Here is a 25,874-nt window from a genome sequence, read left to right as displayed (position 1 = left end):
GACGAATAACGGATAACAACTCAACACCTAACCTTACTTTAAAAATCCCCTTCCTCTCATCTCTTCTATCCTTAATTCCTCCGTACACAAGAAACATTTTTCTTGCAAATAAAAAAATGGTGAACTTGGTTGAAGCACAAAAACCATTGTTACATGGCCTAATGAAATTAGCTGGAATCAGACCTCATAGTATAGAGATAGAACCAGGCACAATTATGAATTTTTGGGTTCCTTCTGAAACCATAATTCAAAAAACGAAGAAAAACAAAAAAATCACAACCACTACTCCTCTCTCCAACAACCAATATGCTATTTCCCCTGATTCCACCACCGAACCCGACCCGAACAAACCCGTGGTCGTACTAATCCACGGCTTTGCCGGCGAAGGAATAGTGACGTGGCAATTTCAAATCGGTGCATTAACTAAAAAATACTCTGTTTATGTACCGGACCTACTTTTCTTCGGCGGATCAGTTACGGATAGCTCCGATAGATCGCCGGGTTTTCAAGCAGAGTGTTTGGGTAAAGGGCTGAGGAAATTAGGCGTGGAAAAATGCGTAGTGGTTGGATTTAGTTATGGAGGAATGGTGGCGTTTAAGATGGCGGAAATGTTTCCAGATTTAGTTGAGGCGTTGGTGGTGTCTGGATCGATATTAGCGATGACTGATTCCATTAGCACTACCACGCTCAATGGTTTGGGATTTTCATCTTCTTCGGAGCTGCTGCTGCCTACCTCTGTTAAGGGTCTTAAGGCCCTGCTAAAAGTGGCTGCTTACAAGAAGCTTTGGTTCCCTGATCGTCTTCATAGAGATTTTCTCGAGGTTGGTTCATTTTTCTTTTATTTAACAAAAAGTTACAACTCTCTCTGTTTCACATGGATCGATCATGAGTATCAAAATATTTAGTTTTTTCATGTAAATTCGGACGTGAATCCTTCATGTTTACCGATGTATAAACTAAAAATTACTAGTTAGTTGGTTGTCACAGTATAGTATATCATTTACGTGTGGCTTTAATGCTCTCCACTGAGGAATCAGTTAACGGCAAACTAAAATGTTTATACTTTGAAAGTTTGGTAGAGGCAAAATTATATACAACAGTCTAACTATTTTTCTTTGCCAACAAAAGATAAAAAAGGGAAAATAAGAGAGGAGACAATTGAATTCATTAATAAGTTGAAGAAATTATGGCATACATTTTCCTACAAGGCCATAACTACATTTTACACATTTGTCAACAAAGAAGGAAAAAAAAAGGGGGGGCACCACGTAGACTTGCATAATTTGTGAGTTCATTATTACACATGTCATCCAGCCATATGTTATTGACATCACTGCCAGTTTGCTCAACCAACTAGACCTAACTGCTTTTACCGTTTTACGATCAACTATCTTCTACTTTTTTATCGTCATATATATGTGAATAAACCAAGTGACTAAAAAGCCCATTTCAGTCACTTCGTCAATTTCAAACCCGTTAGTGCAAGACAAATAAAATTCCAAGTTTCTTAACCAAATTCTTGAATGTCTCTCAAGTTTCTTTCGATAATATTAAAAGAGCAAGTTCATAACTTTGGTGAGATAAAATTAATAATCTTGGAGAGGAATTTTTGTATTTATAGACGAGAGAGTGTTGCTCGAATGGTAAACACTTCTCACTTTCAACCTAAAGGTTGTGAGTTCGAGTCACCAAAAGAGGTGGGAGCTCCCAGAGAGGGGGTAAAAAGAGAAAGGAATTTTTGTATTTATACTAATACAAGTATGCAACAACATTGATGTCATCGTTGTGATTCATATCTAAAATGTCCCTCACTTGACGATATGTCAGGTAATGTTCACCAACAGAAAGGAAAGAGGAGAGCTGCTAGAAGGGTTGGTGGTGAGCAACAAAGACACAAGTATTCCAAATTTTCCACAGGTAATTGGAATTTCATGAGTTCTATTCTTCAACATTTCACACAAAAAACTAGAAAACATAGCCATTTTTCCAACTTCTTTTTTTGGCAGAGAATACATCTCCTCTGGGGTGAGAATGATCAAATTTTCAATTTGGAGCTTGCTCAGAACATGAAACAGTAAGTTTTCAGGCTTATATTATATACTCAAACAAACATATGAGCTCCAGGAGTAGTATACAAGATCTCACATTAGAAACTTTTTAACATAGAAGTTATAGTAATAAGTAGTTCAATAATGCACCATTTTAATATATGGCCCATGTATATAATTCAAACTACTACATCAACAATAATTTAGTACAAGTGCCACAGAGAATTTGAATAAACCTGATTGTTTTGCTTTACTTGATGCCAGTCAACTGGGTGAGAAGACTACATTTCATGGCATAGACAAGGCAGGGCATCTGGTTCACCTAGAACGACCTTGCGTTTATAACAAGTGTCTCAAGCAGTTCCTTACATCCCTGCATGCAGAAAAAGCCCAAAAGTGAAGGACACTACTGCAAAGTTCACTATCGTAATATCATGTAACTTTTTGTCAATGAAAAGGAAAACAACTATGTGCTTCCTCTGTAATATTAGTTACTATGTAATTTGGGTTCAGAATTTGAAATCATCATCTTAAACAAATATATACAAACATATATTGCAAATTGCAGATGTTAGCTCCACAAGCACTAGCAGTACACGAGAAGAACTTCTTGGACAATATATAGCGGTACATGGTGAAGTGGAAAAAAACAACTTTTCAGTCAGGCTGGAATTGCATCACTTGTTCCATATACTCGTCTTACTCAATTTTATTTTGTATCATCTGAAGGACTGCTGAATTTCTTCCAGTGTTTTTCCTTTGGTTTCTGGAACCCAAAGCTTCACAAAAACCACCGTAAAAGCTGATACCAGTGCATAGATAGCAAATGTTCCTGCCAAATTTACAGTCTTTAGAGTCACTCCAAGCATGGTGTGAATACCAATAGAGAAACGGAGAGAGAGAGAGAAACCTCCTTTACTCCAAGTTAAAAGCAAATTTGCTGTCATTGTAACAATCCATGCTGAAAACCAATTGGCCAAAGTTGCAACACTGCCACCCAGACTTTTGATGCTTACAGGCAGAATCTGCACAACCAATTAAAAACTTGATGTCTCAAGAGATGAAAAACAGATCATTCTTCCTATTGTCGTGCAATAGGACTATTTATTAGAGCAGTGAGGCTCTTAAATCCCAAAAAATAAAGAGAATCGTAAAACCTATGCTAGTGTCCTTGAATAACATCTCAAGTTCAGTAAGAATATTTTCTAGGAAGAAAGTTTGAACCAAAAATTTGTCCTGGCAGTTACTTAATATGTTAAAGAAACCTGCAATAATGCTTGATCTTCCTTTAAAACTAATATTATCTCCTTTAACGGGGTGATCTGTATGTCAGTTTTTCTCAAATTTCTCAACCACATTCTCCGGAAAATGTTACAAGTTTCATCTATGCTCTATTTTTAATTATGTTTAGGAACATATATATTTCCTGGTCTCCCGAACTATAGATTAGCTTTGTTATACCTCAGACATTATGATCCAAGGTATGGATCCCAATCCAACACCAAATGCCATCACCAAGGCCTGTAAAAATTAATACGTTAAGTGTCTCAGATATGCTAGAATGCAACAATGGAACAGAGATGCGAGCAGGGGGGGGGGGTTAGGATCATAGGGTTGGAACAATAGAAGGTAAGACAGGAACTATACCACAAGTCCAACCAGAGACAATACTGCAAAGAATGAATGCCAATTTTCAGAGGTGAACTCCTGGATTGAGTAGAAAAAGTTTGTGGAATGACATATAAAGAAAGTCAATCCCGACAGAAAGAAAGAGATCTCATTAAATTCAGGAAATTGCTTGATCAATTATTATGAATGTAAATTCAACTGACCTTCAGGAAGAATGACATTGCAACAAGCAAGCTGCTAGCAGTCATTACAGATGAGGATACCTAAAGAAAAGAGTATAATCAAGTTATCCATTTGTTTTATTTTTCAGCAATAGAAACTTCATGTGAAATTTCTGGAAGGGCTTACAATGAGGAGTAGCCTGCGTCCCGCCTTGTCCACCAGTGATGCAGAGATACCAGTGACGATGACCTATAAAAGATGTACATCAACTTGGAATAATATATAAATATAAACTAAGACTAGATCCAAGGGAACCAGCTTACCTGAATAGCCCCAATACCAAATGTTGCTGCTTTACTGGATGATATTCCTGCCAATTTGAAGAGCATTACAATTAAACTCCTATGTCAAACCAGTTGTAACATTTCATAGTGTCTCTATGATTAGGCGGTATTATACATAAAGTCTAATTCTGATACACCTGGAATTAATTTGGCAAATTAAGAGAAGGCTCGTGATACCTTCTTAGAGTGGGATACTGCACGCGATAATGTAGAATTAAGACAATAGTTCGTAGTAACTTGCCTATTTTACTTGAATCTACTACAAAAACTTCATCCTGATATCAGATGTGGTCCCGACTTTTTGTTGTCTAATTCTCCAGTTCATCACCTCTTGCTGACAATGTAATCAAAAATTTTGTTCAAGGTGGATATCATGCTACAACATGGTTGGGTCATGAATGAATATACAAGTCTCTAGCTGGTGTTTGGTAAAGCTGTTTACCCAAACTGTAGTATATGTCGATCTGCTTAAGGGCATATTACCTTTTGGCACTGCAGTGTATGTGAATCTGGATAATGGTATATTATCTTAGATTGAGAGATCATCACAACATGGGAATCATTTCTCAGGTACCAACAAAATGAAAATGATAGTTCAAAAGGCATGGCATATTTGAATGGACACTCATGAAATATGGCTAAGTTCCATATCAATTTCCATCAAGCAGATTTTCCAGGCATACGTTCAAGCAAAAGCAAGAAGTACTGGAAGGAATTTGAAAAGGACATAAATATCAAAACTTCGTTTTCACAAACATCAAAATAAAAATTCAAAACAACTTAAAAAGAAACTGTTTATTGTGTTTAGTCAACTTATTGTTTTTTCTTTCAAGAGTACCTTAAAAGTAGGCTTGATCTTACCAGGTGATATACATTCTACGGTTCCTTTACAGTTAATAGCTTTAATACTTTTCTTATTAATAAGTTGATAGTTTCTTTTTTAGATGGAATAAGTTGATAGTTCAAAACTTCAAACTTTGTCTTTTGAGCTCTCCCCCCTCACACAAAACGAAGTCTTTCGTCATCCCATATTTATTGCAGGGTGTTATCTAGGATGCAGAGGAAGAAATTCATTATACTCTTCATGCAAAACGTGGAATTCTTTTTCCCATTTCTGCTCTCCGGGTTGTTACTTACTCTGTTTCTACCAGCCAGAGTAAAGAACAAAAAGAATGGTGTGATAATACTTGTAACTGCCAGTTTCAAATCATTTGATGATTCAGGTATGCATTTCTTTTTCTTTTTTTTTTTAATGACAAGGGAAACCCGCAGCAGCTACCCCCTTTGGGTGCGCACCATGGAAAATCCCCGCTCCTATTGCTAATTCAGGTATGCATTTCTAACAGATAATCAAGGAACGGAACTGACCAGCTGATTTGAAGATGTTACTGGAATAGAATAAAACACCATTAACTCCACTGAGTTGCTGGAGTGCGAGTAGTCCAATACCTACCTGAATAAAATCAGCCGATAAAATGAGTCTTGACAAGAGTAGGGGGTTTCCTTTCAAGTCCTTGTCTAGTCAAGGATACCAGACATAAATCAGCATAATTAAGGAATTCAACACAAATGTGTACCAGCAAAGGATAGTAATATCGCCGTATCTTAAGCTCAGAAAACCGAATGGTAGCTTTTTTAGTTGATGATCTCACAGATTTCTGAGACAAGGACAGGAGAATCAAATGATGATGAACACATTTTTAGTAGTTTGCATTGCAAGAAGTTTTTGCAGTGCAATTTGAGGGTTCAAAATAGTTGAGAAATCATCATTTAACACATTCCACATATTACCTTGATCTCATTCACTTCTGAGGATATATCTGTGTCAAATCCCCGTAGAACTTGCAAAGAAGTTTCAAAATCTTCATTCAGCCCATTTTTAGCCTAAATAATGCAGCATTGACATCAGTATAATGTAAAAATGAAAACCTAGTTGTGACAAACATAAGTTTGGAACTCATACCAACCAACGAGGAGATTCAGGTATAAAAAATAGACCAGGTATCAAAACCATGCATGGTAACATTCCTGCAGAGTGACATAAAGGATTATTAATAAATATGTTCAAAATCAGGTATACAAATGACTTCACATTATAACAGAAAGACATCAGCTCATTCAATGTTTTTGAGTTGCTTCAATGAACTTGCAGATGAAGAATAACTTCAAATATTTCAAGAAGGAAAGGGAATTTTAGAAAGATGAAAAACTTGTTTCAACAAGATGAACGTCGTCAAATGCTTACTTGATTAAAAAAAAATCCTACTAATTCTACCATCTTAAAATAGAGAAGTTAATAAGATAACAATCAGTTTGTCAATCACCACATGGTTAGGGAAACTATTGCAATTAAGCTAATTTAAAAAGAAAAACTGTATTGCTCACCTATAACAGCAAGCACTCTCCAGCTTACAAATAATCCCAACAGATATACCAGCATAATCCCCACTGTTACAGAGAGCTAATGCCAAGAGATCAAATTATTTCTTTTTTCAATTGAAAATGAGCCATTTTTATTTGTATATCATAAAACCTAGAGAATTGAGTGACCAGGGATATCTCTAAATCCCAATACAAAACCAACCTGGTTAATGGATCCAAGAACTCCCCTCATGTTTTTAGGTGAAATCTCTGCTATATATACAGGCACCTACAGATAACAAGCAAGAAGATTCACCAAGCAGGACTATTAACCATAACTTCAAGAAGAACAAGTAGAGAAGTTGAACACTTAAGATTACCACATAGGAAATAATGCCGACACCAAAACCTTCCAACAGCCTTCCCATATATAAAAATGAGACATCCTGTTAAAAGTGGGAAAAGGGCATGTACGGTCAAGTAAATTACCTATAAAATTGCAGATTCAATCAGAATGAGCAAGAGATAACAACTAATCACTTACAGTGGCAAATGAAACGGCAAGCCATCCAATAATATTAGGAATTGATGCAATCATTAGAGTCTGTATTTCAGAGAGAGATGAGGTAACTGGGAAAGTTACTAAAGAACCAAAGAAAGAAAAATAAAAGATTATCATAGTGTTGAACTATTGTTGAGAAAAGTTTTAGACCAACGGTAGAGTTGCTCCTTTGGTGACATGTAGCTCACAGATTTGATGTGTGAAAACTTTTTATTTCTTTTTTTAAGCAGAAATGCGAAGGAAAGGTTGTGGCATTAAGAATACAAGACTAAACAGTTGAAAGTGCCTTAGAATTATACCCCTTTTCGTCCAATGTATTCTGATATTTGACCGCTTGCAATTGCGCCAATCATTGCACCAACATTTGCTAAAGATCCAAAGATTGAGAACTGTCCATGAAAAAATAACACTATGTTTAACCATACATCAGCAAGAAGATACTAAATAAAATCGGCCACCTATGAACTTTTTCAAGAAAAGTCCCACGGTTTCTTTCAGTCACTAATTCTATTGTTTCCGTTTAGAACTTGTAGCTTCACTACACTAGATACACGGTGTGTCTGGTAGGAAGGTAAGTGTTTTCCATGAAAACCTCATTTTCTATTCCTTATAATTATTTTCAATTGTAACTTCATATAACAAATCACTTGCTTCAATTAGCATTATTATCAATCTGTAGATACTTACTCAAAAGAAAAGTCTAATCAAACACTCTAATTTGCGACGTAATAGTATTAGTATCAATTTTTTGATATATACTTGTGTATATATATAGGGAGAGAAACAAATTTTCATTTTACTGTACCACATACACCACCAAAAAACTACCCCAGTTTCCCTGATGTTGTTGAAAAAAACGGAAATAAATGTACTAAGACAATATAAATACCTCTGAAATGGTAAGTCTAAGGTCTCTGGTGATTTCGGATTGGGTAGGGTTAGAGTAGCCACACTACAAAATTACAAAAGCAACCATAATACAATTAATTATATAAAATTTGTATATGGAAATGCAAGGAAATTAATCGTCATACAGTGAATCCAAATTGAATTGGGCCTAATGCAACAATGAGAACACAAAGATAAATGGAGATAGATTCGCGGAGGATTTGGGCTGAGGATCCCATCATACTGGACTGGCGGGAGCTCATCCGGTACCAGCTACCGGTATGCAGCAAGGGCTTCCGAAGCCCGTCCTCTGTGTTATCATCTCGGAAACTCATCGTTGTTCCGTGTCTTCTGTTTCCGTTTAGGATAAAGGTGAAAAAAGATGAGAGGAGAAGTAGAATGGTGAAAGGGATTATTCATGAAAACGTTAATGGCGTATGCTTCGCAACTGACTCTAAAATAACGGTGAAACATTTCCCGCGCCACTAGAAGCGGAATGGACACACCTTTTCTATTTATTTATTTAACTTCCTTTTAATAGTTCCAATTTTATTTTATTTTGATTTAATATCAGTGACATAATTGAAATATGAAATATGCAGGTTTATATAGGTCGTTTGATATTGCTCTTAAAAATCATGATCAAATATAATATAGTGGATAAAAGTTTAATGAGACCTCATTTATAATTTGCCAGGTGATCCATTTCAGATAAATGGTCAAATTTCTCTTTCTCTCGTTTTTGATTTCTTTTCTAATAAATTTTTTACTTTCACTTAAATAACATTATTCATGGAAAATATAAAGTCCAAAAAATCTTGTGAGACTCATTTTATTTATAACATTTTGATATTGTTTTTATCTCGATTTTGATTATTTATATTATTAAAATAGTTATAATTATTTGTTAATTTACAAAGATATAGTTAATGATAAAATTTCTATTTTATTACTATAACAGTTAATTATTTTTGAATATATAAATAAAATTTATAAGTTACCAAGAAAATTAAGGTATAACTTAGTAAAAGTATTATTCTATTTACAATTTCTTATAGAAATTTGTAAAAGAAAAAGTAGATTATTAATATGATAAACAAAGAAGGCCTAAATTTAAGAAGTTATTTTATTTTTCTCTTAATAATTTCATAATTTAAAAGCACTTCAATCTACAAATACTATTCAATAATTAAATATAACGGAAAAAATATCAATGATCTTGGCTAACAATTACATGAGCTTTGATACTATTACCATACAATCAAAAAAACGAAAAAAAAAACATCCATAAACATCAACATAAATACATATTATTTTCATCTATTTATACGATATTTTTATTCTTAGAATTCATGCTAGGTGAAATTTAGTAAATATTTTGCTTATCTACTCTTCTTACACGTTTCTTAAGAAATTATTAATATAAATAATAATTTTAATAATTTATTCCTTAAAAGAATTTTTGAAATTTTACAAAAGTTATTTATAATTTAGAAAACAATAATTGTTAGGATTAAAAAACTACTTATATCTTAATTTTATAAACTAAAAAATAAATTTCAAACAACTATTTATTATAATAGAATAAATAGCATGGAATAGAAAAAATAATATTGAAATAAAAAACTAAAAACTTGTATAATGAATCTAAACATTAAAATTAAAATTCAGTACGTAAAAAAAAGAAAAGCAAAACCTAATTAGATCAGCAAATAAAATTCTTAAAAGATTTGATTAATATAATTTTAGAGAATAAAAAAAATTAAAAAGATCAAAACACAAAATTTATTGAACAAGGAACATAAAACCAAAAAATAGGCATAATGCATGTTATGATCCTTAACTTGACGTCAATTGATAATTATGACCTTTAATTTTGTGTGTGCATAGGTATACACTTAAACTTGTATAAAATTGAACAAATAAACATATTCGTCCTACGTGGCAATTTTGTATCCTACATGGCATCCTACGTGTATTATGATATGAAAGACACTCGTGTCTACTTGTTTAATTTTATAATAGTTTAATTGTCTATTTGTACACATTCAAAGTTGAAGGGTATAATTATTTGTTTACGTCAAGTTAAGAGTCATGTTTATGTATTATACCAAAAAACAAAGGCAACTTAAAGATATCCCTTTATTAGCTTGACAAATGAGTTCCATCTATGTCGATTTTCAAACAAAGAATGCCTCACACAAGTATGACATGGCGTGCCTCATACCTAATAAATTTTTCTAAAATCTCTTATTTTTTGAAGCATTTTTCTTAAATAGCTTTTTAGAAAATGCTTTCAAAAAAGCAATTATTTTTTGGCAAATTCCTTTCAAAAAGATTTTGATAATCAATTTGTGATTGACTGATTTTCTTTAAAAAGTTCTTCTGTGAGTCAAATTAAGAAAAAGAATAAGTATCAATATACTTTCAATATTAAAATTATTTTATAGAGAAAAACTATTTTAAACATGTAAAAGCTCTAATTACGTTTTTAATTTAATTATTTAAAATGTACATATTCAAATTTTCAATCAATATTGTACGTAGTTAATATTGTTAAAAAATATTAAAAAGAGAAATCCTTTTCTCCTTTTTAATCCTACAATAATATTGTTGGCACATTTATTTTTAATTCTGTAAAATAATACAACATAATATATAGATATTAATATGAAACATAAATATGTAGAAAATTTATTGTATAAAAATAAAAAATAAAAATAAATCAAACTTATCAAATTTGATAATTTATTACTAAGGGATATATAATAAATATGTATATATGTAAGAATATTTAGTCTTAAAAATTAATTTTCTATTTCTGTTTTTATTTTTTTTAGAAAAAAACATAATCTTTTTAGATTCTTTCCTATCAACATAAACTTAAAAAAAACAACATTTCTGACCTCTTAATAATCTTAATAACAATAGCAAATAGGCTCTTAATTTCTTTGACTATGGCCAACAAATTTATCATGGTTATTAATTGTGTCATCACTTAATTACTCCTATATTATATTGAGGTTATTTTATTATTTCATTTCGACACTATATAATTATAAATATATTTGAGAAATAACATACAAAGAGATTAAAAATACATATTAGTTAATTGATGATTAAATATACTTTTTAAAATATACCGAGTATTAAAATTAATGATTATCAATTACTCGGTAACCAACCAAAAATTAATTACTAGTATTATTTATTTTTGTGCGTTTTCTTTTCAATTTTCTTTTTGTGATCTTCATTCTTCCTCGATGTATATATTTGTCATGGCATATTGAGGATATAAAAGTGATTAGTAGTTTATTCGCTTTGAGTTTATACATATATATAAAATTGCACGTTGATTTTGCTATTTTTCAGATTTAATATATACTGAATCTTTCATTTCTCACATGAGTAATATGTGTGATTAATTATAATTTAATGTTAATGAAATATAGTTAAATGCTTATTACATGATATGCATTTAGATATGATTTCAAAAAAATATTCTACACTTAAAAGAAAATGTAAATTATATGAAGATTTTTTTGAAATTTAATATGAAAATTCATAATAAATTTATTTTTTTTAAAATTTTTCATATTAATCTTTAAAAAAATTATCATATAATTTATAATTTTCTTATAGTGGATTAAAAATTAGAATGGGCTCGATCTTTGCAACATTCCAAAACTTTGGGCAAGCCTTTAGTAGGCCATAGAAAAAGAGGGAAAAATATAGACGCACCTTTAGTCCATCACATATGTTGGCATATGGACTCATGGATTACCAAATTGTATGGTGTAATTTCGCAGTAAATTAACTTGAGTGAAGTTGAAAAGAAATAATCTTGAACTTATTACTAACTCTCAAGATCAAAAATCAAATATCGTCAAACTTGACGATAGAAGTTGAAAGTATGACAAATAGAGGAATTTATTCTGTTCGCTTTCGGCTGTTGTACACATCCAAACCTGATAAATTCTTTTTAAAAAAATTAACACTTCAGTTGAAAGAGCCAATAATGTGTTGATGTCGTTTGGGGGGTCTTACATAGAAATTTTACTAGGGATGCAAGTGTACTTTTCTATGACACATTGTCCCCTAGGGAGGATTTATTCATCTTTATCATAATCATGTCCTTGAGTTATTTGACATAAGGTGAAAGCCAGGGAATCGTAGAAACTTTATTTCTTTATACACGTAACATTAATTTTCACTTAAACACTTATTTATCGTACATATCTATAATAAAGCATAGTATATATGGGGTGATTTGAAAGGGATTGACTATGCTAGTGGAGAAGTATATATGGGCGGGATTTGTCTACTTTTCTCCTTGTTTTATTCCCTTAAGAAACGACAAAATAACCTTTGCAATAGTGGTGGAGCAGCCATGAGAAAATTTAAAATACTAAAAGATAATACAAAGGAGTAATATATTTTTTTGTCAAAAGAATTTTAAAGAAACTTTTCGATCTTACTTGATTCCGCTTATACTTACAACCTATCTTTTACGCGAACCAAGCATAACATTTTTAGCTTTAATGACAAAGATAATAAATTTTTTCAGCCTTCCAAAAGAGTTTTTCCATAATAATGGACCTTAGTGTATGTCTGGAGAATATATTACTTCTTATGTTTTATAAAATGCTATAATTGATAGGGGCCGGAAGGCACGTGAGATTTGAGAATGCCAAATTGGCAAAACAGTGAAAATTAGATTAGTTATGACTTATGATACTACTCCTTTGCACAGTAAGTAATTAGAGTAAAAGAGATGGAATGTTAGTTATAAAAAAAAAAAAAGAGCGTTACTTTGGATTTATTTCTCAACTAACAGTTACTTTATTTTAGATAGTCATATATCTTTTTTGTTCTAATTTAGTTTAATAAAAGAATAATTTTTTTAAAGATAATAATTATTAATTGGAATCACTATCGACTTTCATGTGACTTTGTAAGAACAACGGTTGGGCAATTCCTTTTTTTTTTTCTCCAAATTAATTTCTTTGATTTTGTGGTTTGTCAACGTTTGACCTGATCAAACTAACTAAAACAAACTCGCTTTGGGTACTTAATTTTCCAACCCTTAACTTAGGTTATCATAATGATGGTTCACTAATTTTGATAAATGTTGTGGTGGAGTAGTAACTACTCTTCATCTTTAATCAAGTGATTTTGGGTAAGGATCATTTTATCGACTTCTCCTCATTAAAAGACCTTGGATACGAGTCTCCTTAGATATGGAATCACCTTTGCAAAAAAATACTTTATACATAAGATTTTATAATGCGAATCAAAATTTAATCAAACTTTAATGCATATATATACGCGAAACAAAAACCAAAAATGACGGTTAGTTGAATGTATACATTCTTTTGTTATTTTATCTTCTATGATCATAAAATAAATCAATATCGTCGGGGGTGAAGAAAGGATATGAGTAAATGTTTTAGAAAGTTTGTGAGTTGATGATGTGGGACAGTGGGACTAAAGAACATAATAATATGTGGGCTCAAAAATGAGAATGCTAGAGAAACCATATACTTGAGGGATCCTGGAATATTGATTTTGATAAATTTTTACACAAAGAGCTAATCTTCTAAAATTTTGAGTTAGGTTCGAAGTTTGATTTTGACATGATATCAAGTCATGTCCATCCATATTATGATGCATGTCCTAATGGATCTCATCTTTTACTGGTCATTTTCCTGTTGACGTCAAATTTGAGAATGGGAGGGTGCAAAGTATATTATTTGGCATAATATATAAATATGTTATTTAAATTAATTTTAAATTATATTTATGTTCTTAAATTTTGGGTGTGCATAAGTAGACATTTAAACTAGCATGAAATTGAGCAAGTAGACACACATGACATCCTACATGTCTTATTTTGTCCTAAGTGATGTCCTGCGTGTATTGAACCACGTAGGACTCATTTATTTACTCGTTCAACTTTATTTAATAACAACATTTACATTTTATGCTTATTTTGTGAATAAATATTAACTAAAAGTAATTTTAATAAGGAGAATTATATATATATATATATTAAATTTGATAGTAGTATCAAATAAATTGAGACGTAACAAATGTGTGCAGATTCCACTAATTTCTGAGGAGACTCAGATTTAACTTTTATTTTTTTTTGGGAGTAGGAAGCGTGAAGCTGGTGATGTGACTTGTCCATAATCTCCCATTAGATTTTGCCTGTCCTTTTCTTTCCGCTCTTCCAGGACTCTGTATTGGACCCCCATCCCCTACACCCATATTTTTCTTCTTTTCTCCTATCAAATTTAAGGGTAGTTTAGCCGTAGATTTTTTAAATAATATTTAAAAAAAAATTTGATAAATAATGTTTGTTTATATAATTGTCATTATTGATAAATATAAATATTTTAAATTTTCAAATAGTAATTTTTTTTAATATTTGGGTCAAATTTTATTATTTGGAATCTTTTGAAAATTAAAATTACATTCCAAACTATTATATTTACAAAAACACCCTCTATAGTAGTTGTTTGCGTTGTATGACATAATTTTTTATGTGAACACCAAAATATTGATTAAATATTTAGTGAATATTAGATAATGATATGATTGTTGATGAAAATGATGAAAAATTAGCTCAAGATAACAAAGTCATATGTGTTTTGTCTACTTCACGGTGTATGAAATGATGTTTGTTGCATTCACTCCAAATTACTACATTGCTCTAGTATCATAGACACTATTTGTTATTGTTGTAACGAACATCCAATTGACTTGTAATACAAACTCATAGTTAGTTTTGATAGTTTTTAAAACTTGTGGGTATAAATCATATTTTTTTTAAAAAGGTAAAATATATTTTCCAAATTTTATGGCCAAACACATAGTGAAATTCCATCCAAATTTTCACTCAAATAATATTTGAAAATTTCTGGCCAAATGTTAGCTAAATTTCTTTGAAACTCTCATATATATTCATTTTTACGTAACAAAATATTTTTTTATTTCCAATCCGATTACGCACTGCACAATCCATTTGAAAGTGACACTTTCAATAAAAAAAATCTCAATACACAAAGCTCAAACTAAAAATTTCAGATTAAAGGTGAAATAGTTTCACCACTCCACACGATGCATATTTACTTTTATAGTAATAGGTTTTTAAAGTGCTAGATATTTCTAAAAGACTCACAAATAGTCATATTAGTATGCAGATCATAGAAACAAACCCAACTCTCTGAAACAATGATACCTTACTAAACAATCAAGTTCTTCGAAAGAACTGTTTTCTATCTATAACAGTGATAATCGTCTTTACAACATTATAACATTTGTTTTTCTTTTTTGTAGTATGATTACTAATCATTTTAATAGAATTCTAGAATATTTTTTTCCTCTATATATTATGTGAACATATTTTTCTTAATTGAAAGATTTTCTCGTTCATTAAGCTTAAGATTGTTACATCCAAAAAAGGAAAAAACAAATTTATGCCTATAATGATCAAATATTATTTAAATAGTGCTATTGCAGACAAAAAATCTTGAAACCAGTTATGTCATGACAGAGACATTTGATTGTATATGAGTTTTCAGGTAAGAAAACACTAGGAAATGTTACTCTATCAATTCCAAATTACGCAACAAAGATAAATTCGATATGATATTTATCTCAACTAGTGGATGTTGTGTGAATATAAGAGTTTATAAAATAGAAAAAGAAATCTCAAATCAAATCGCAGATGCCACGCGATTTGTCCTGTTGACTCTTACTCCTCAACAGCCAAAACATAGCCATAGGCTAAACGTGACAAAGTAATAGATGTGAATAGTGACAAACAAAATAAAAATATAGTATTCTGAATTTAAATGTGGCTTTCACCCAAAATAAATAAATATACGATCTCATAATTCCCAATATTACTAAAAAAATATGCTCAGTGATAACTATTATTCAAACACATTTTATATATCATAATGTTATTTACCAGTATATATTTTTTCGATAGTTGTCAATAAATCTACTCCAGTACATTTTAAATTCATTTTCGCTATATTAGTAATTATTTGAAAGATTGACAAAATAAGAACAGAAAACAATCGTATCACTTTAATTGCAGTACAATTATTTTCTTCTACTTCAAAGTTAGAGAAGAGGAAGAGAGATACTCATGAAATGGGACGAAACTACCGTCTAAACGAGTAAAATAATGCTTCCTCCTTCTCATTTTACGCCAGGCTGTTTGACTTAATATAACATTTTTTAATTTTTTTAAAAAAAATTATAATCTAAAATGATTCTCAATAGTTATTAATCATTTCATTAAAAATAATAAACAAAAGTTTTGAAGTGAGAATATATCTAATTATAGCAAAGTCTTATTCACTCTGTTCACTTTAAATTATCAATTTTCACTTTTTAAAATTCAATTCAACTACTTTTTAAAGTAAATTGAATATTCAAAAATTATACAAAAATTACTATAAATAATAATATTTTATGTATTAATATGACTAGAAAATATACTATAAAATATTAATAAAATTCTTATAATTTTGAATCCAGGGCAATAATTAGAAGCGAATGGAGGGAGTTTCATTTTGGGACTAATAAAAAGGACGCATAAAATGAGAGTAACAAATAATAAGGTTAGGGTTCTGGCACGTGTATCCATATGAAGCTACTCGTTGTAGTACTTAAATTAATGATTAGTAAGACCCTTATCTCCTAATTTAATAATTGAAACCCTAATCCAACATTAGATTTAAATAACATACTACATGTTCCACCAATCAAGAAAAGCGTAGTCTATGCAGATCAATTAAACAAATGGTTTCTAGCTTTCCGTTTTTTGTGATAGGCAACTTCAATCATCAATGATTAAACTAGTCTACTAATGGATTAAAGATTATTTAATTGCTTAATTTTAGAATTGAAAAATGTGCAAACACTGATCTTGGACTCTTTTATTGTTACTATTTTCAGAAATTCTAATAATTTATCCTGTTCGTATGTTTTCATTGGACGGTGGTGCAGTGATGGCCAGGAACAATTTCCAAATCCTTCTCCGACAGATAATCAAAAGTAAAGATTATAAAAGTTGCACAGTGTTATCTTCTTTCCAGCTCCTAACAGAATAACAGCTAAGCTGATTGCCTAATATAATGACAAGTTAAACTTTCTATGTGTAGTATTATTTAAAAAAAAGTATTTACTATCCAAACAACTCTAATTTGATTTATTAGTTTTTAAGTGAGGAAATTTTCAATGTCAAAAGTTGCTTTTTAAATCCACAATGAGTACCGTTAGATTTAATTATATTCGTAAGCAATCAGATGACGAATTCTTGTTTTTCTCCATACATGTCTTTTCTCCCTCATTTTTCGTATTTTAAAGTTCTGGTGTACATTTCAATTGCAATACTAAAATAGTTATGTTGCCAAGCCGTATCGCACAACACAAGAGGCCATTCAGTATCGTCTTTATTTGTGAATATTAATGTGTCCATAAGAAGTTCTGATAGCAACCGCTATCCCCACTTAAAACAATATCCTATTGAGAAACATAAAGAACAATCAACCTCTCCATCTCAAAACTTCTAAAATAGTTAATCGTAGATAGGGAACGTACCCTCTACCTCTAATACTAAGATTTCATTTAGCTTTAAATTTTGAAGTTGAAACTTGAAATTTTGAATTTCGAAAAATCTAAATTATATTTTACATGATTTTTTTAATTTTTTTTTTTTTGTAAATTTTAGTTTTGGAAACCTAAAATTACTTGAAACAAATTATATTTCATCACCAAACAAAGAATTGAAGATGAACTTCCAAAATCTACTCTCAATACCCATGATCAAAAGCTAGCTAAGTCAAGCATAACTCCCCCAAAAACTCATGTCACTACAAAATAATATCCATCACTTATTATATAGCACCCTTTATTTAATTTTTTTCGACAACCCCACGCCAAACAAATTCCGTGGAAATTCATACAAGAGGTACACATACGGAAGTCTTTACATGAGACCCACACCTTAGGCTGTCACGAAGTCCCAAATTTTGACTATACCTCTCCCCAAATGGATATCATCCCCCTCCCCATCAAAATAATTATCTGCCTCTTAAAAACATGGAAGTAAAAAAATAAAGGTAAGATCACTTTAATAAAACAAAGTGATAAAACCAGGGAGCAGAGATGCCATTTTGCTTGTAGAAACAGTTGCATTTTACTACTATCTATCATCATCATCAGAAAACTAAAGGCAAATCTCCTTTACAGATTCTCTTAATAACAAGGTTGGTAATTTGCAAGCACTGCCTTGTCGTTTTAGAAAGAAAAGTGAGAGTGTGTATAACATCTGACACACACACTAACGGAAACAAATTGCTGCAATTGCTTTACCGTGGACCATAATACACGTCCCCCACTTTATCTTTCCAGTACCAAAAAGCCCCCCCTTCCTTTGATGCCCTTTCTCTTTTTTAATATAACCTCTGATTTTGTCTTATCTTTGAAAATTAGGGCTAATGCAATTGTTATCTTGTGTTTTGGTGAAGAATTTAATCTACATATTAGATTAGATGGACCCTATTTAGTTAGGTCACCATCTATAATTTCTTCTCATATATATATCTATATTCCACGTTTTCTGACCTAGTGAAAGGAAGCGTTAATCGTAATAATAATGAGATTGTTGGACCAGTGTGCAGGCTGCAGAAGAGGACGAACATGACCTTGTCGGTTGTTTAGTGGAGTAAGTCTAACTTTCATCAATGTCTTGTGGCAACTCATTACTATTTCTTTACCTACCAAACTCTCTTTCTTTTGTGCTTTCTTCGGTTGGATGCCTCTTAAGGAGACACAAGATCATTTAATTTCTTCTCTAAAAATTATCTTCATTTTCTTAATAAATTTCGGTATTTTACCTCAAATTATTACTTCCCCCCTACCTCCTACTACTAGAGCTAGCTCAGCACCAAGGTCATTGGGTCAATTCTTTGTCCATTTATTAGCCTCTCTAATAGTACATACAGTGGATTTAGCACTAAAAATATATCACACTCAATTGATTAGTCCTCCAATTATGATACATCACTGTGTTACCTAAAAAGAGATTACAAGATATTTTTATTTTTGTAACTTAGGATAGATTACCAGAAGGTGAAAGTTTAAGATCATTTTCAGATAGATAGCAAAATTAGGATTTATGGAACACAGAGGCCAAGAAAAGGATATGGGCTTGCCTAATCCCAATCCCATGAGTTATAACCCATCTCAACTTAACCAGCAAGAATCATCTTCCTCTGCAGCAAACAAGTTCCTTACCGCACCAAATAGAACAACAAATGAACATGAGAATACCATTTTTAGCCCTAACCAAACCCTAGATCAGCATAATATTACTCAAAATTCAGATCCAGATCCAGTTCGACAACTATCTACTAGTTCAGCAAGTGAGAGGAATATTACCCCCGTCCGGTACAAAGAATGTCTCAAAAATCATGCTGCAAATTTGGGAGGATATGTACTAGACGGTTGCGGAGAATTCATGCCAAGCGGAGAAGAGGAGACACTAGAATACCTGAAATGTGCAGCTTGTGATTGTCACCGCAATTTTCATAGGAAAGAGACTGAGGACGAATCACAAACACCTGGTGTGCATAGAAATAACCACCGTATACCCAACCAAACTCCGCCTTCTCTTCCAGCTGTGCCTACGCAGCAACAACACCATCATAAATACCCTCACAGCTATCCAAGAGGTCACATGGCACCAGTAATGATGAGTTTCGGCGGGAACACGGGAGTTGCAGCTGAATCATCAAGTGAAGATCTGAATATGTTTCACGGAGGACAAGGGGTAATTCAGCCTTGTAATTTTTCGGCATCGAAGAAGAGATTTCGAACGAAATTCAGTCAACAACAGAAAGATAGAATGCTAGAGTTCGCTGAGAAACTGGGATGGAGAATTCAGAAACAAGATGAACAAGAAGTGCATCAATTTTGTAATGAAGTGGGCGTGAAGAGACAAGTGTTCAAAGTGTGGATGCACAACAGCAAACAAGCAACCAAGAAGAAACAAAATTAAACAGGCAAGACTACAAAATCCCAATTTAGATAAATTAATTAGAGACACTCTTTTTTTTTGTGCATAAATCTGATAGTTTATTATTAGACAAATAGTAGTAATTACTATTCTTTGATCACAAAATTTAAACCTTATGTGGTAAGTACTCACTAGTAGCACCAATTAATTCTATCACAAAAGTCTCTTTAAATTCCCTATTCTGTGCATTGGATTGCGATCGCTAAGTTACTGGATTTGTATTTTTCCTTGTTTTTGTGTTGTCGGGGGTATCAATCATGGAAATAACATAGACAAAATTAAACAGTCTTTCTCTTTCACCGTGCTTGCTATAATTTGAGTAGCAAAGTAAAGGGAAATTAAACTACTGAACTAATCAATAGGTAGGTAATAGAATTAATGATTTTATGCTCTACAAATATAAAGTACTAGTAGGATGCTTGATTATATTTAACATACTATGATATTATTAGTAAGTAGTTGCTGAATAGGCTTAATAATGCTTGAAAGGTTGTACTTGTAGATAATCTTAATTATTACTAGTACAATGAACTAGTACGTATAGGGCCCTCACTATATCATCCCAGAAACTCTTCGGTCAAAAATTAGAGCCAAAACATGTGACAACCATAACACCATAGCCATCGTTGCTCACCCAGGTGACATGAGATTAATATGCTTACTACAACGTTTTATACTCTTATAGTGTCCTATCGGCAGTATTGCAGTAATCACAAACATGGAGTTCAAGTTTTTTTAAAAAATATGAAGTATTACAGAAAAAAGTCCATTGTCGTAGTAGGTTATTGTGAGGAAATTTTTTTCCCAACCCGGAAAGGAAAAGAAACGCAAGTTTTTGCGACTGAATTTGTATGTGTAAAATTTAAATTCTTGTAAAAGGGGCATCATGCAGATAAAAGTTTAGATCCAGTATTCATCTATGGTGTTTCATAAGCAGAAGAAAACTTTAAGCACGTCAATACCGAAGGAGGGAATTTAAACGAATATCCAATGATATTTATGATACCTATTAACCCAAATTATACTAGTTCTACTATTAGTTTGGACCGTCCAAATTGAAAAAAGATTTTTGTATGGCCCATCCAGATCTTAGCCATTAATAAATTCTATGGAGAAAACAAGCACAAACTCACTACGAAAATGCCACTAATTTTTGATGAAATTAGATTGAATCAGAATGAAGAGAAGACAATAAAATATATATTTAAGCATAGGTCTTGTCATTACAGTAGTCATAAATTGAAATAATGAGATTCTCGTACACGACTGCTCAAATTCAACGATATTATTTTAATAGCTGGTAGTTGGTACAATCACTTTTGCACCTATTTTATTTTGTCAATGGAAGTAGTGACAAGTTTGAGAAAATAGTATGCATAGTAAGCGTCGTCATTTTCTTTATTCAATTTAACACGAGTTATAACCTTACAGAATTGAGAAAGATATTATAGTAAAATCTAAGCTACTCACCAGATAGAAAATTACTTCAATGAGGATTTCTGGGGCTGTTATATATGTCTAATTGATCATCATATCATAATTCATTGCCACTCGCACTTCTCAATTTTGCTCCAACGTTACCTGCAGCGTCCGACGCCTTCTCTTTGGCCGTTTCATATTTATCCTTTGCTTGTTCATTCATCGTGTTCTTGGCACTGTTGTAAGTTTCATGCACTTTTGATTTGGCCCCCTCATATCCAGCATAAGCTTTGTCTCTCGCTCTATCGGTAGCCATTCTTATGGTTTGATCGGCTTTACTAGAGGCGTACTCATACGCATCCGATGCTTTATTGGAAGCCTCGTCCCTTGCTCGGTTCATCTTTTCAGATACAAATCCATAAGCATCATACGCTTTGTCTTTCCCAATTTCTTTCGCATCACTTGCTTTATCAGAAGCAAAACCATAAGCATCCGATGCTTTATTCCTAGCTGAACTACCCATTCCGGAAGCAGCATTCATGGAATCATGCGCCTTCTCAGAGGCGACATCTTTGGCATTGTAAGCTTTATGTTTGACGCTTTCTTTGGCATCAGCGGCCATGTCAGAAGCAATGTTAGTGGCTTGACTTGCCTTGTCAGAAGCATAAGCATAAGCATCATGTGCCTTCTCTTTGGCAAAATCAGTAGCATCATGAGCCTTATTTTTGGCACTTTCTTTAGCATTGGCGGCCGTATCTGAAGCAATGTTCTTGGCTTGACCTGCCTTATCAGATGCATAGGCATAAGCACCATGAGCCTTTTCCTTGGCAAACTCGGCAGCTGTTTTTGTGGCTTGGCCGGTTTTCTCCGATGCATAGGCATAAGCATCATACGCATTTTCTTTTCCTCTTTCTTTGGCATGACTAGCGGTATCTGCTGCTGCATCCATAGCTTGATTGGCTTTCTTGGACGCATAATTTTTAGCATCACCAAATTTGTCAGATGCTACATCAGCCATCTCCTTAGCCTTTTGAGAACCATACCTTTGGGTTTCTGCAAAAGAACATCTGATTATTAGTAACTCTTTGCAATACAAGTTGTCTCTCGGTTTCTTGTAGAGAAGAGCGTGTCTGGATGGGCTTATAGTTCATAAGTTAAAGAATCTAAGTTCTTGACTTCGACTTATTTGTATTGTTCTGACTTGAAAACAAGTGCAAACACTTGCTTGCTTTACCCAAACACTAGAAAAGTGTTAAAAATGACTTTTCGCACAAAAAAAAATACTTAAAATAAGTCCACCCAAACAAAGCTTGAAGACAAGACGAATAGGTACCATGTGCAGCAGAATTAACAGAATCTCTTGCATTTGATGCAGTTCCCTTTGCTCTATCCGCTAATCTTTGGGCTTCATCTTTCGCATCGTCTTGGTGCCTAAAAATAAGAGTGGTAATCCCACAAATAGTTATTTAGATTAGCGTACTTACAGAGACCTGCGCCCAATTTAGAACTGATTGATCGACATTTGAACAGAAGGCGATGTCCGATAATGAAACAAACTACTACAGTATTCACTTGTTGTAAAAGCGTACGTAACAAGAAGTAACCAACATTTGCCTAAACAATTCAAATAAAATGTTTCAAACCTTCACCTGAAAATGCTTCGGATATGTTTGAGTTTCTTTCAAAGGTTTTCCGAATAAATTGTATGACACTTACACTTGTCCATTTATAAAAGGGGAAATGAAATTTGTAAAAACTTGTTTATCAATTACCTCCATTTTGAAATTTTTTCGATCACTTAAGAATAGATTTCTCAAAGAATTAATTGATCGTCATACAACGAAAAAGCCATGAGCTACTACCTATTTTAATGTTACAATCACAAAAGGTTGACAATGGAGACTCTATCTATGCAAATCAAGGGTCATGTTGAACAGTGCTCAAAATAGATTCTATATCCACTGTCTTAAGAGTGTATCCTAGAGAAAGATACAAATTTTGAACCTACATTTAGCTAGGGACTAGTTTTGTAAAAAGGCATCCAAATGTTATGTCTACGAGCCCAAAAAGATTTGTAGAGTATCACTTGCTCAAATAAGGCAGAGACTCATCGAAGATAGCAAAGAAGGATAAAGGGAAACTTACATACACTACATTAACATAAAAAATATCAGTTAGCGGCAATTAAGTTAATTGCCGCTAATTATATATTTTTAGTTGCAATTAAAATTCAACATTCTTTGATATGCTCGTAAAACTTCAACAATATTCGTGACAATTAGCCCTCTTTATTAATATAAATATTTATCGCTTAAAGTTATTTTTGTTGTAGTGATAAAAACATTATATTTAATCTAAATTATTTGTAAAAAGATATTATTACACTTAATTTTTGTGGCAATAGCTAAAAGTTTATACGTTGGTCAAACAAATTCATACTTGTTTTTTTTTTGGGTTACTTTTATGCATTTGATAAAAATGAAAAATGCTTATAAAGCAAATATTTATAAGCCAGAAACAGTTTTGAACCAACAACCTTAAAGGCATTTTTGGTTTAACCATATTTTTCTGGCTTTTACCCTAATATTATTCGTACTCTCTAAGACAACTTTAATTAAGTATAAATCTAATTTTTCCGCAGTTTTGTGTTCCTTTTTTTTTAAAGTAAACATAAATATAACTTTCAGTTCATATTTTTTCTGCAAACGCTTCGAGGATATTTCGCATATTTTAATTTTAAAAAAATCTTTATCAACGCCCTTTTAGTACTCCCTCTGCCATATTACTTGTTCCCTTTCTCCTTGTGAAAATTACTAATTTAGCCTTTAAAGAAACTTTTTATAAAAGTTGACATAGTACTCGTAACTAGTTTTACAAGTGTAAACAAGAAAATTTTCGTTAATTCATCTTGATTATTATTATTATTATTATTGTAGACGGGTATAACATGACAAAGAGAAAGTTTTGTTCCTTTTAACAGTTGTATCCAAACACAAAGACATACTTATTTATAAAAAAATCAATTGGGTTGAATGAATGTTATGTTATAAATAGAGGGAGTAATAAATTAGCTTACTGCGACAATTTGGAAGAGACCCAATCAGTCCAAGAATCACTTTGCTTAGACTGTTGTGCTTTGTTATTTATCCCTCCCGCAGCCATACTCGCTCTCTGCCACGCAATCTCCGCCGCTTCCTCTCCCCAACACCAACTCACACTTAATATACACCCCAATAACACTAGAAACAACGTCATCTTCAAACCCATTTTTATACTTATATGTATATGAATTTTTTTTTTTTCAAGTTTCCAACTTGATCGATTACTTTTCGTTTTTTTTTTTGGGAATTATTATGAAATAGTTAGAATGGAAGAGGGAGGGAGATATATGTACTATAAACTTTGGAAGTTGGAGAGAGCGGTTCTTTAGAGAAACAAAATAGCAACGTGGATGCATGTGAAATGAGGTCTTATGTTTTACTGCCACGTAATTAAAATGGCTAAGACCAAGTCTTTGCCGTTGATTTTTACTTGTTTTTTTCTCTCTCTCAACTATTGGACAACTTTCTTTTCTTTTTCCAACAATTATTATTCTGAATAAATCATTTGAAACTTTGTTTGTGTTAAAAAGAATGACAAAAGTTTAAAGGATAATTTCAGAGAAAAAAAATACTTTTTAGCAAAGAAATTTAGCATTGTTTTTCCGTTGTAAAATATGAGAATTAAATGAAAATTGTAATATTAAGAAAGGATAAATTTGTCAACTTGTATTTAGTTAATATCAATGAAAAATAGATAAAAAGATTTGTTATCAAAAAAATTCAAAACAAAGAAAATATATATAATATCGTGAACAACGAAAAAAGTCAATGTGATCGAGCGAAACATGAGGAAAGATCTCTTAAAATTATTCCAAAATTTTATATAAAATGGCTAGATTTGGATCATCTTCTCCTTTAATCTAAAAATCACTTTCAATAGAGGTTAAATTTTTATTAGCCAAACGAATAAACAATTCAAAGTGAAACGAACAAATGTCATTAGTAAGAATGGATAGTACAATTTATTCATTAGGCTAATAAGACCTTCCCTTAAGTAGGTCAAAAGTCGGTTAATCATAGCGTGGTAATTTTTATTGTAACGGTGCACTTTAGGTTCGATCTATTCCTTGAATAGTTTTTCACATATGTATCTCAAGCCTTGTTCAATAATTGTTGGGCTCATTAAATTAATTTGAGAATTTTCATCTACCATACAAATGTCATTCAAAAAGATATGATCTCCATTATGGTTACAACAATTGTTTAATGATGTACTACAACTCAACAATATGAAATTTATCATTACATCAAGCACAATAA

At 31.9% G+C, this 25,874-nt stretch overlaps 4 protein-coding genes across 7 annotated transcripts; 2 read left to right on the top strand and 2 right to left on the bottom strand.

Moving 5' to 3' along the window:
* The first annotated feature begins 7 nt into the window (after positions 1-7).
* Positions 8-2,610, top strand: LOC543933 (alpha/beta fold family protein). Its single transcript, NM_001247607.2, has 4 exons — positions 8-821; positions 1,828-1,917; positions 2,007-2,074; positions 2,313-2,610. Exons 1-4 carry the CDS (start codon positions 117-119, stop codon positions 2,446-2,448), a joined length of 999 nt encoding a protein of 332 aa, NP_001234536.2. The 5' UTR covers positions 8-116; the 3' UTR covers positions 2,449-2,610.
* Positions 2,068-11,906, bottom strand: SFP11 (sugar transporter ERD6-like 6). Of its 4 annotated transcripts, XM_069293126.1 has the most exons (20): positions 11,736-11,875; positions 8,141-8,345; positions 7,996-8,058; positions 7,406-7,495; positions 7,089-7,148; positions 6,925-6,990; positions 6,768-6,833; positions 6,569-6,644; positions 6,147-6,211; positions 5,975-6,067; positions 5,761-5,841; positions 5,552-5,636; positions 4,163-4,209; positions 4,026-4,088; positions 3,881-3,940; positions 3,696-3,755; positions 3,510-3,569; positions 2,959-3,073; positions 2,752-2,880; positions 2,068-2,421 (listed from the first exon to the last, which is right to left on the bottom strand). In XM_069293126.1, the coding sequence occupies exons 2-19, from the start codon at positions 8,327-8,329 to the stop codon at positions 2,768-2,770; spliced, it is 1,452 nt and encodes a 483-aa protein (XP_069149227.1). In that variant the 5' UTR covers positions 8,330-8,345; positions 11,736-11,875; the 3' UTR covers positions 2,068-2,421; positions 2,752-2,767.
* A 5,814-nt stretch (positions 11,907-17,720) lies between these two features.
* Positions 17,721-20,271, top strand: LOC101261565 (zinc-finger homeodomain protein 6). The gene has a single exon (XM_004232366.5). It carries the CDS (start codon positions 19,195-19,197, stop codon positions 20,074-20,076), a length of 882 nt encoding a protein of 293 aa, XP_004232414.1. The 5' UTR covers positions 17,721-19,194; the 3' UTR covers positions 20,077-20,271.
* A 1,001-nt stretch (positions 20,272-21,272) lies between these two features.
* On the bottom strand, positions 21,273-24,999 carry LOC101258525 (late embryogenesis abundant protein, group 3). The gene is made up of 3 exons (XM_004233674.5): positions 24,590-24,999; positions 22,847-22,944; positions 21,273-22,566 (listed from the first exon to the last, which is right to left on the bottom strand). The coding sequence occupies exons 1-3, from the start codon at positions 24,778-24,780 to the stop codon at positions 21,629-21,631; spliced, it is 1,227 nt and encodes a 408-aa protein (XP_004233722.1). The 5' UTR covers positions 24,781-24,999; the 3' UTR covers positions 21,273-21,628.
* Between the last annotated feature and the right edge of the window lie 875 nt (positions 25,000-25,874).

The sequence above is a fragment of the Solanum lycopersicum genome, chromosome 2 (assembly GCF_036512215.1).
Source record: "Solanum lycopersicum chromosome 2, SLM_r2.1".
In the NCBI taxonomy this organism is placed as follows: domain Eukaryota; kingdom Viridiplantae; phylum Streptophyta; class Magnoliopsida; order Solanales; family Solanaceae; genus Solanum; species Solanum lycopersicum.
This window is presented reverse-complemented; position numbering and strand designations above follow the sequence as displayed.